Below are 11,622 nucleotides of genomic sequence, written 5' to 3'. Positions count from 1 at the left end.
CCTTTTAGAGTCTAGGAAATCGTAAGTAAAAGCAACAGGTGGCTTTTATAATGTCGTTGAGGGTGTGTCCAACGATGACTTGATCACTTCCGGCCTTTGCCGAATATTATTGAAATCTTTGTGTCAACTACATGGCGCATCTCAACTATTCCCCTTCTCATTAAGCGGCACGACTGTCGTCTCGGCATGGCTAAAAGTACGAATGCCCTCTCTGGTAATCTTGAGCTGCGACGGGCAATTCGGATCTGGACAAGCGATCAACGCATCTGTGGTCATCCAGTCGTTCGCATGAGTAACTCGTTGCTTGGCTGCTAGAAGGGGAAGTACTGCAGCTATTACAAACCCCGATTGTTAGCACAGGACTATGTCAATAAGTTTCTGGGCTCAAGATCATTATTGACTCGCCCAAGCTGTATATGCTAATTCCCTGACCTGGCGGCAGGTGCATCATTTCACCTTGAAGAGTGAAATAGTCACCGGCTTTAGCTCCGCATAATATTCTTTTTCCCAGCGGGCACACAACTTCGACTCGGAGGTCATAGAGCTGGAAACTATCGTCTTGCGGCATTGCACTTGGGGTTTGAAGTTTTCAGTGATTTCGACGAGCTCGAACAACGACTGCAGTAACAATAACAATCATCATTGATGGATTGAGAAAAGATTAAATCAACCACGGAGAAGAACGCCCTCTCCGCAACACCGGCATCTAACTCCTCACCGGCAACTAAAACTTGCTTATCTTTATTTTCGAAATTCGCCGGCGGAGAACCGTCCGACAAGCCACCACAAAACTAAGGAAACACGATCAACAAATAATTTCACTTCTCAGACTCGAATGCCGCGGCCAGGCTTCCTAGCTATCTGTTCAAGCAACGCTCGAACAACAATCGGCTGATAGCAAGTGTGGAGAAGACCCGTCGTTATCATTAAGTCTATGCGGAAGAGATTACTGAGGACTAACGCACTATAAGATTCGACAGTATAGCTACTTTATGGATCTATTACCTTGAATCCTCGTGCGTCTATCCTCATTTTTTATCACAACTATGGCAATGACCCAGGATACAATAACGAAACCGAAGGGTTTCAATACCAGCTATGATAATTCTCCCGACATGGAGCCTGGCATTCAAGCTGCCGGGGAGATGGAAGAAATCCGTCGGGACATGAAATCTCGTCACATTAATATGATTGCAATTGCAGGAATGATTGTTCGTTGAATTCCCTTCACAAATATGAAGAATTAGGTCAACTAATTGTTACTACTCTAGGGAACTGGCTTGTTCTTAAGTTCCGGATCTGTAATTGCGACTGCAGGACCGGCAGGKGCATTTATCGCTTATATTATAATGGGCTTCGTCACTGCTGGTGTCTCGTATACTACCGGCGAGATTACTTCTTTCATGCCGTCGACAGGAGGCTTTGTTCGTCATGCAACGAAGTTTGTTGAGCCCGCTCTGGGTGCAGCAACTGGATGGAATTTTTGTGAGTCATACCTCCCGAAATTGCCTTGAGCCGTTCTGACCCGACTATCATGTTGTTAGGGTATACTATGGCCATTTCGGTGCCAGCAGAAATCAGCGCCGCTGCTACAGTTATACAGTTTTGGAATGCATCCATCAACTCGGCCGTCTGGATTTCCGTGTTTCTTGTCCTCATCATATTGCTCAACTTGTGCGGAGTCAAGCTTTATGGAGAGGTATGTCATGTCGATGACCGTTATCATACCTGACTAACATAAAACAGTCCGAAGTCGTCTTCGCATCTCTCAAAATCATGTTAATCATCGGACTCATCATTGGTGGACTCGTCATTGACCTAGGCGGTGCCCCAAATCATGACCGTATAGGTTTTCGATACTGGAACGATCCGGGCGCTTTTAACACGTACATCGACACTGGCTCAACGGGTCGATTCCTAGCAATCTGGAGCGTGCTGATTTCGGCTGCTTTCAGCTATGGCAACATCCAGGTCGTCGCCATCTCCGGCTCAGAAACTCAGAATCCGCGTAAGATTATTCCTGCCGCGACGAAGAAGACATTCTTCCGCGTGTTCTTCTTTTATGTGCTTAGTATATTCATTGTCGGTTTGATTGTGTAAGTCACTCTCATCTTAGACTTCATCTCTAAACGTACATCTGGCTAACGGTGGGATTAGACCTTATAACGATAGACAACTACAAATCTCCACAGGAACCGCACAACAGTCCCCCTTCGTAATCGCCTTCCAACGCTCCGGAGTTTCCGTCGTTCCATCCATCATTAACGCCATCGTCTGCACATCAGCATTTAGCAGCGGCTCAGCCTGTATCTTCATCGCCTCCCGAACTCTCTACGGCCTAAGCCAGGATGGTCACGCACCCAAAATTTTTCAAAAGTGCAACCGTTTCGGCGTGCCGCATTATGCCGTGGGCTTGACGTGCGTTTTGCTTCCGCTCGTGTATTTGAATGTAGGCAGCAATACATCCGTTGTGTTTGGGTGGTTCGTAAATATCACGACTGTGGCTGGGTTGATTGGCTGGATTGTGATTGAGGTTACGTATTTGAGGTTTTATTATGGACTGAAAGCGCAGGGTATTTCACGGAATGGTATGTTTTCGACTAATATCAAACTCAGTCTCTTACTAACGGTGAGATATAGATCTTCCGTATCGTGGTCCGCTTCAACCCTACACGGCGTGGGCGACATTACTCATGGTGTTCCTGATCGTATTCTTCTCTGGTATGTATAGTCCAGATGTTTGATTTGCCTATCTTGGGATTCTTGCTCACTTCCCACAGGATTCAGCGTTTTCGTCAAAGGCAACTTTACGGCCTCCGGGTTCCTGACTTGCTATCTCAACGTTTTCATATTCATAGGTAAGTAAACCACTCCAAGCCCTGAATGGCTCAAGCGGCAACCTGACAATTCTTCTAGCACTATACGCCTTCTTCAAAATCTTCATGAGGTCCAAGATAATACCCTTGTCAGTCCTAGACTTTCAGACCGAGTTTCAGTCCATCAGGGAAGAAGAGCAGTTTCGGTCGCAAACTGCGAAAATTGAGGAAGATGAAAAGTCGTCGACTATTCTTGGTCGTTTCACACGGATAATGCATTCTGTATAAAGTGTACCTATTTACTCCGATACCTAGGTAGCTTTGCAACTTTGTCGAAATAGTCTAGGATCAAGGAGAATATAAGAGATAAAATACTAATATTAAGTTATTGCATATGACGGGATACCGTGCTCAATTGATACTCGATAATAAGTAGTGGTACTCGACATAAATTAACAGCTCACCTTAACTAAATCAATTGCTGACCAATGAGTTGCAGCAAAACAAGGAGTCTTGAAGCACCGATTTTCTACTCAGAATACCCGAACAACAACAATTAAAGTCGCACGGGGTGCCGCTCCCCTGCATAGAACTTATCACATTTTCTTTCTTCCTACCCCTTTTCCTTCCCGGCTTTCACGACGTATTTAGGTACCGTACTGAAGACACGAAGGTTTTCTGAAAAGTATATCCCCGAAGATTATTCGTCTGTCATTCTTTTCCAACACCTGCATCTCATGCAGCATGAGTCAAGCTGACTCGACGCAAGCATAGAATTACTAGAAACAGGATTCCATTAGCAAATAGTAATTGGGTAGTCTGGTCTGGATTACAACGGGTACATGAATATTACGCGAGTTTGGAGCTGGTGTTGCACAATTAGACCGCAAGGGGAATAAGAGAGGAGGTTGCTGTTTATTATCCCTTGTCCGACATGAAGGTGTCTGTTGATCGATCTTGATTTAAATAGGTGAGTTGCCTTCCATTTTGATATCATATATCTTTCATATTTACAACTGGATTGAGCTGACTATACACCAGCAAAATGGATACGCTACTCGGCTGCTTCTCAATATTCTCAACACAGAAGCAAAAGGACTGGAAAGAAATAGAAGGTTCATACACTCTCCCACCTCCGAAACCGTCACTAATTCTTTTTTGCTGCTATAGACAAAGCAAAAGACATCGAAAACCAAACATCATGGACCTCGCCCAACGAAAACACCTGCATGCTTGAAGCCTTCGAATGGTACACTCCCCCGGACGGCCGACACTACCAACGCCTCCAAAGCGCACTATCAGACCTAAAAGAAATTGGAGTCGACAATCTTCTGCTCCCGCCGGGCTGTAAAGCGATGCAGCCTACAGGCAACGGGTATGATATATATGACTTGTACGATCTGGGAGAATTCGATCAAAAGGGCAGCGTCGCGACGAAATGGGGCTCCAAACAGGATTTGATAGCACTGGCGCAGGCGGCGGAGGAGTTGGGCATGGGGATGTATTGGGATGCGGTGCTGAATCATAAGGCTGGCGCGGATAGGAAGGAGAAATGTTTGGCTGTTACAGTTGATCCGAAGGGTACGTACCTTACCCCCCTTTTTTTTCTCCTGCCTTCTGAGTTCCGGATTTCTTGGGAGATGTGGAAATATTGATGGCAGCTAGATCGGAACATCGACCTCACAAAACCGCAAGAAATAGAAGCATGGGTAGGCTTCGATTTCGCCTCACGCGGCGACGCATACAGCAAACTCAAATATGGCTGGGAACACTTCAACGGCATCGATTACAACGATCTGGACAGCACCAAAACCGCAATATACAAAATATTTGCTCCGGGCAAAGACTGGGCGAGAGATGTATGTACCAGCGAAAACGGGAATTATGATTACTTGATGTTTGCGAATTTGGATCATTCGAATCCGGAGGTTCGGAGCGATATAATGGGATGGGCGGAGTGGATTGGTGGGCAGCTACCCCTGAAGGGGATGAGGTTGGATGCGGTGAAGCATTACTCGGCTGAGTTTCAGAAGAACTTGGTTGAACATATTAGACAGAGCGGGAAGGAGTGGTTTTTTGTGAGTGAGTATTGGTCTGGGAATGTGCTAGAGATTCAGGATTACTTGAAAAAGGTGGATTATAAAGTGCATGCGTTTGATGCGCCGTTGTGTCAGAGGTTGTCTGCTGTTTCACAGACGAAAGGGGCGGATTTAAGGTTGGTTTTTGAGAAGACATTGGTGAAGTTTGAGCCTGAGCATGCTGTGGTATGTTATCCTCCGTTGTGATTGAGAGGAGAGTGACTTATGTCTAGGAAGACATTTGTGATGAATCATGATACGGTGAGTTACTTCTCCCTCTGATATGGACCTCTTGCTAATAGTATACAAGCAACCGCACCAGGCATTAGAAGTGAGTCCCCACCAACTCTCCACAACACAACTAATGAATATAGGCCCCAATATCACCCACCTTTAAGCCACTCGCCTACGCCCTCATCCTCCTCCGCAAGGACGGGTATCCCTGCATATTCTACGGCGACCTATACGGAATCTGCAGCAGCACCCCCACGAAAACCGGAACCCTCAAGAACAGAAAATTCCGCCATCCACACGTCCCCAAGGAACTTGAACGAAGCCTCCCAGCAATAATTTTGGCAAGAAAGTTATATGCCTACGGCGAACAGCAAGATTATCTGCCGTCACGGAATTGTATCGGCTTTGTGCGTTATGGCAATGCGAGACATCCTTGGGGAATGGCGTGTGTAATGAATAATGGATTGACGCCGGTGAAATTGAGGATGTTTGTTGGGAAGAGGCATGCTGGTCAACGGTGGAGTGATGTTCTTGACTTTGACCAGGCTTTGGATGAGAGTGGGGATTTGAATGGTAAAAGTGAGCAGACAAAAAGGGGTGGGAAGATGAAAAAGAAGAGGATAGTCCGGATTAGTGCAAAGGGTTATGCGGAATTTCCGGTTGCGAGTATGGGTGTAGGTGTTTGGGTTAATGAGAGTGCCGAGGGGAGGGAGAGGTTTGGGACTTGTTTGTGAGTTTCCCTTCCACCTAGGTTTGTTTGGGCTGGAGATTGATATGCTGACGAGAAATGTCTACAGTAATAGCGATATATACTCATATTAGGGCGGATGAAAGTTGGCGAGTTAATCAATCAAAAGCGGATTCATGAACAGGTATTGACCTTTGTTCTGGGCAATTTCAGATATCTAACTAATACTCAATATAAAGTCATTCTAATCACAATGTACTCCAATCATCATTCTTCATTATCCAATCCATAATCGCCGTATCGCCAAGTAAGTGCATTTATCAAGGACAGATAGTAAAAACAAACAAAGATCGCTGTGCTGAGCATGCTAAAAGTTTCAATTGAAAGCCCGGCCCGGCGGGGATACATGATGCTGAAAATTTACATAAAATGTGAAGAGCGGCAGGTCGTTTCGTCGTCGATTTAAGCAGTGGATTCATTCGGTAGATCGTTGGTGACATGTCGAGGGGCAGATAGATCGGTCTCGATAATGGCATGATTGTCATGTTGAGCGACGACAGTGTCTTGAGCGGTGACGGGTCTATCATTAATGATGATAGCATCGTCGATTTGGGTGTTTGGGGCCCTCATCTTCGGAAATGGCAGAGTCGTTGTCTCCGGTGGTGAGATGCTTATTATCTGCGATGGCAGGAGGTTCGATTTTGTTCATGGTAGCTTCATCGTCTCCAGTAACAGCAGAGTCCTCGGTTTTGATAATAGGAGCGTCATCTTCTTGAGTGGTAGTAGAGTCATCTCCTTGAGCAGCGATAGCGCTAATGTCTCGAGGGCTGTCAGGCCCATCGGTTTGACTGAAAGCATCATCGTCGTTGTGAGTGATACTAGAGTCGTTCTCTTCAGTCATAGCGAGGTCATTTGCCTGAGCGGGGACCTGGTCATTGTTAAAAATTATGGCAGAGGCCTCCGGATCGACAGTCGAGTCATCGATTTGAGCCATAGCGGAGTCGTCAACTTCTTTGGATGCACTATCATCTTCTTGGGTGTCCAATGATGCAACAGGAAGGTCGACTTCAGCAGCAGATTTGTATTTCGGCTCATCTGGTTGTGTGATAGGAGGGAGAGCGGTCTCTAATCCCTCGAACATCGGGTCGAACACGATCTCGACCGTCTTCTGTTCAACCGGCTGTGCGACTTTTGGCTTAGCCTCGCCTAATAGCCCTTCAGCCACTCGTTGAATCTCACCAGCCCCCTCCACGCGGCTCTCACTTTCACAAATAGGGACTTCTGTCGAGGTTTGAGTCAGGACTGATGTAGAAGCGGTGTGGTAGACCTGAGTACTAACTGCTGGGAAATCCCCGAATTGAGCCATTTCGTATCCATATTGCGATCGTTTGGTTGAGCGGCCACCAAAGACGACTGCAAGGACGGCGATTAGCATGCTGATGACGGTGATGATATTTCTTTTATCGCTTGCGAGAACGCGGATGGAGTTGATGATGAGGGTTTGTAGGTCGGGGTCTGTATTGCGATTTTTTGTTCTTGGGCGCTCGTGGACTGGGGTTTCATGTTGTAGTGTCTGCTTCTCCTGCCTTGTGAAACTTTTTGTTGTGTCAGGTCTATCATCCAAACCATCAATCTCATCTTGCGAGACTATGTTCTGGCGACTGGGTTGTGGCTCTTGCATGATCGACTCTGCTGCTCTAATTTTTTCCATCTCGGCTGCCACGGCAATCTCTTCTTTGATTTTCTTTTCAACCTCGGACTTGACCTCGTATGGCAGCCACAAACTGATTTGCACGTCCACACGCTCAATCTCCTTCCACGCAGCTGTCCAGGCCCCTTCTTTCATCAACCCATTTGCTGCGTAAAATTTAACATCCCACTTTCTCCGATGATCTTGATGAGTAGTATGACAGCCGCAATCTAGACATGTGCTTTTGTCGTCCGCAATTGAGTGCTCTAATTTCTCCTCGCCGCTTTCATTTTCCGAGTCACTCGCCTCGTGGTTAATATAGTGGCCATTTTCTAATCTCGGTTTTTGCAATTCCAAGCTTTCGAGAAGCCGTTCCTCTAACAATCCATAATCTTCTTGAGGATGTTGAATAAGTAATCCGCGATCCCGTAACAGACCGGAACCGGAAATTTTTTCTTCCAACAACTTCCATCGTCGCGCATACTGCGGTGGTAGAACTTTTGCAAGAATCTGCCTATCCGGTAAAGTCACACCAGGACCAAGGATCACAGTCGGCTGAAGAACAGTGCAATGCAACAGCACAAGCGGGTTCTCCCTCTTGATAGGTGACGCCCTTTTCGGCGTATTCCCCGCGGAGTGATATCCATGCCGTCTGAGTAATGGTGAACCAAGGGATCGTACCGAAGCAGGTGAACCACGAAACATCGCTTTACGTCTTGATGGCGACATGATCTCCTCGTCCTCTTCATCCTCTGTCTGCATCTGTATCGCTTTGACCGAGCTCGGGTGTCGAAAGGGCGAATTTCGATCGCGAATTTTTTGATATACCGGGTTTCCATACGACGCGAGTTCTTCTTCGTCGTTGTAAATCTCACCTATGCTGTCTCTGCCATATACGGATTGGTCTTTTGGATGTACTAGCACGGAGTCGGGAATTGACGAAAGCGAGGATCGACTGGACGCAGACTTGGCGCCTGTTGGACCATCTTCGATTTGTAGGTATCCTTCGACTTCTGATTGTCGGCGCGATGAGGATGTGGAAGACTCAGAATGCTCTGCCATTGCATCGTCAGGATCGTTTCTTCGCGTCTCGTGATGAGGGGCGTCGGAAACGTCGGGGGGGATTTCGGCCATCGCGAAGGCAGACATTAGATCCTCGCCATTGTTGGAGATATTTTCGAGGCTCTCGACGATTGTCTCAGGATCGATTCGAGGTTCCATGTTTCATTGAAGCTGTGTCCAAGTCTGGTGGTAGTCTTCCGCGTGTTGTGATGTTTTTGCTCTGCACGTGCTGTGATAGTGATGATTCTGCCTTTGTGACAATGCTTAAAGAACACCAAACAAACAACGACTCTAACAGAGGATGATCAATAATAATAACAGCAATACTGCAACAAAAGATGTGAATCGCGGTGAACAAGCTGGCATTGACGTGTTGAACGTGTTGAACGTGTTGACGTCTGGCCGTTGTGCCGGGCAACCACCAATCAGAGGGCGAGAAGACGCCGTTATCTGCCGCCCTTCTGATTGGGCCTCGATTACCACGACATCAAATCTCTACAATTTCAAGATAAACGAGTGATTGCTCGAGGTACCAGAAATTTGATGCAATTAATGTCAATATGGGAATATGATACAGTCGATATGTTGTTCAGTATGCCAGGCAACTCTTAAGTTACCTCTAGATATGCCTGAGTCATGATTACGCCCTCTTCACCGCCTTCAAGCTTGACATTAAAGTTGCGGATCGGACTCCACGGACATGGCGCCGACAATCATCAATGTAGTCTGGCTCCGATTATAGAGCATCATGTTCGCAATGTTCCATCGCAGCCATACGTGGTAATCATCGTTCCTTATTCAAATAGATAGCCACTGCTTCCATTTCATTTTATCTGATACTATGTATGTATGCGAAAGGATTGACGACATCGACGGAGTTTGCGGTGGATTTAAGCTAGAGGTCCGATTTAGCCGGATGGCGGTTAGTACGTAGCATTATGGCAGTTGTCTTGTGAGTTTGTACGGAGTATTTCGGCATGTCTCGAGTAATCACTCGACAAGTAAAGAGATACGGCGTGTCGAACTGTTGATTGAGAGTATGTATGTAGTTGGTCGGTCGTAGAAAGGAGAAGATATAAATCCCTGCCAGGGCGAGCGATAGAAAGAATATACATAGTAATAGACAAAAGCAGAGCGACGTCACATCACGTGACAGTGGGTAACCAACCATAGCCTCCCGGCGGACCCCGTGACGGCGATTGGCCGGCGAAAAGTTTTCGGGTTGTTTGGCCCTGGTTGAAGTTGCTGTCCTTCCAGCCATCCCTTTGAAAATCTTCTTCTTTCCTCAGTCTCCATCCTTGGTGTTGCTGCTTATCTTCCATCCAATCCACTCCCCTCTTGTTTTTTTTTCTTGTCTCTTGTACATTTCACACAGTCGCAATGGCTTCTTCTGCTCCCGTCCAGGCTGTCAAGAGCGCCGTCGAGCCCGAGAAGCTCAGCGGTGTCGGCCTCTACTCTCGATTCGCCTTTGCCGGTGCTGTCTGCTGCTCCGTCACCCACGGTGCTTTGACTCCTGTCGATGTGTAAGTCCTGCCGCGAGCGCGAGCGATTACGTTGAAAATGCGTCTTTCAGCAAGGCTGGAGATTGTTTTTCCGCGTATCCGGCGCGCATCGCGAAGCAACTATTCAMCCTGCCGTAAGACAGCGCTAACATTATCCGCATCCAGCGTCAAGACCCGTATTCAGCTTGACCCCGTCACCTACAACCGCGGTCTCTTCGGTGGTATCCGTCAAGTCGTTGCCAACGAGGGTGCCGGCGCCCTCTTGACTGGATTCGGTCCCACCGCCGCTGGTTACTTCCTCCAGGGTGCCTTCAAGTTTGGAGGTTACGAATTCTTCAAGCAGCAGTGGATCAACCAGCTTGGTCTCGAGACTGCCTCCAACAACCGCACTGCCATCTACCTCGCCTCCTCTGCCACCGCCGAGTTCTTTGCTGATATTGCTCTCTGCCCTCTTGAGGCCACCCGTATTCGTCTCGTCTCTGACCCCAAGTTCGCCAGCGGTCTTCTTGATGGTTTCGCCAAGATCTTGAAGAACGAAGGTGTCGGTGCTTTCTACTCTGGATTCGGACCTATCCTCTTCAAGCAGTACGTCGACATTACCCTTTTTGGATGTTTGTTCTGACCTTTCTAGGGTTCCCTACACCATGGCCAAGTTCGTCGTCTACGAAAAGGTCGCCGAGGCCATCTACGGCGTCGTCGACAAGAACACCCTCTCCGACGGTGGTAAGACTGCTGTCAACCTTGGATCTGGTCTCATTGCTGGTTTCGCTGCCGCCCTTGTTTCCCAGCCCGCCGACACTATGCTTTCCAAGATCAACAAGACCAAGGGTCTCCCTGGTGAGGGAACCATGACCCGTCTCTTCAAGATTGGAAAAGAGCTCGGTCTCCGTGGTTCTTACTCTGGTATTGGTGCTCGTTTGTTCATGGTTGGTACATTGACCGCCGGTCAATTCGCCATCTACGGAGGTACGTCTTCGGTTTCCATTAGCTCAATTTTTGACAGTACTGACATGATCACCTACAGACATTAAGCGTTTGATCGGTGCCACCGGTGGTGTTGAGATTGCCCCCAAATAAGCGACCAAACCATGCAGGGTGCAAGAAGCGAACATGACACGAAAGGAAATGGATCGCTCATTATAAAAGACAGMTACGTTTTCTAGACAATGGGTCTAGACCAACGTAGCGCACAATATTTTCGAATCATTTTCCATGTTTCATCAGATACCCATAGATGGGTAGATGGACTTGTAAAACGAGTTTACCCATATTTTTTTTTATCTTCTTGATTTGCTGTCTTTTTTCCTTTGTCACGTTTATCTGTAGATCATGATGCACTCCATAGTTAATAGAGCATTCCATTTTGTACCACCAAATTTGAGCAAGTGTTTGTCCATGGATCTAAATGAAAGGTAATCCGGGGTCGGGGACCTTTAAAAGTTGCCGAGGCAATCCACGTTTATCCGTTTGTTGGGTACTTCTCCCATGGTCATCTTCTCAATAACCCAACTTTATACATAAATCTGATAATTCTCCAGAAGCTATAAACATA

The 11,622-nt window shown here is 47.1% G+C and overlaps 3 protein-coding genes across 3 annotated transcripts; 2 read left to right on the top strand and 1 right to left on the bottom strand.

Annotated features, from left to right (window-relative positions):
* Nucleotides 1-1,046: 1,046 nt before the first annotated feature.
* On the top strand, nt 1,047-5,862 carry BHQ10_002371 (uncharacterized protein; the record flags this gene model as incomplete). Its single annotated transcript, XM_040874510.1, has 11 exons — nt 1,047-1,211; nt 1,272-1,485; nt 1,545-1,699; nt 1,747-2,096; nt 2,158-2,588; nt 2,641-2,721; nt 2,781-2,858; nt 2,917-3,075; nt 3,987-4,397; nt 4,482-5,080; nt 5,269-5,862. 11 exons carry the CDS (start codon nt 1,047-1,049, stop codon nt 5,860-5,862), a joined length of 3,237 nt encoding a protein of 1,078 aa, XP_040730876.1.
* Nucleotides 5,863-6,402: 540 nt separating this feature from the next.
* BHQ10_002370 (uncharacterized protein) lies at nt 6,403-8,727 on the bottom strand (the record flags this gene model as incomplete). Its single annotated transcript, XM_040874509.1, has 1 exon — nt 6,403-8,727. The coding sequence occupies one exon, from the start codon at nt 8,725-8,727 to the stop codon at nt 6,403-6,405; it is 2,325 nt and encodes a 774-aa protein (XP_040730875.1).
* A 1,221-nt stretch (nt 8,728-9,948) lies between these two features.
* Nucleotides 9,949-11,147, top strand: BHQ10_002369 (uncharacterized protein; the record flags this gene model as incomplete). The annotated part of the gene is made up of 4 exons (XM_040874507.1): nt 9,949-10,091; nt 10,236-10,655; nt 10,702-11,036; nt 11,095-11,147. 4 exons carry the CDS (start codon nt 9,949-9,951, stop codon nt 11,145-11,147), a joined length of 951 nt encoding a protein of 316 aa, XP_040730874.1.
* Between the last annotated feature and the right edge of the window lie 475 nt (nt 11,148-11,622).

This window comes from Talaromyces amestolkiae (genome assembly GCF_001896365.1).
Source record: "Talaromyces amestolkiae strain CIB chromosome Unknown scaffold3.1, whole genome shotgun sequence".
NCBI lineage: Eukaryota > Fungi > Ascomycota > Eurotiomycetes > Eurotiales > Trichocomaceae > Talaromyces > Talaromyces amestolkiae.
The sequence above is the reverse complement of the archived record's forward strand: the minus strand, read 5'-3'. Positions and strand labels throughout refer to the sequence as shown.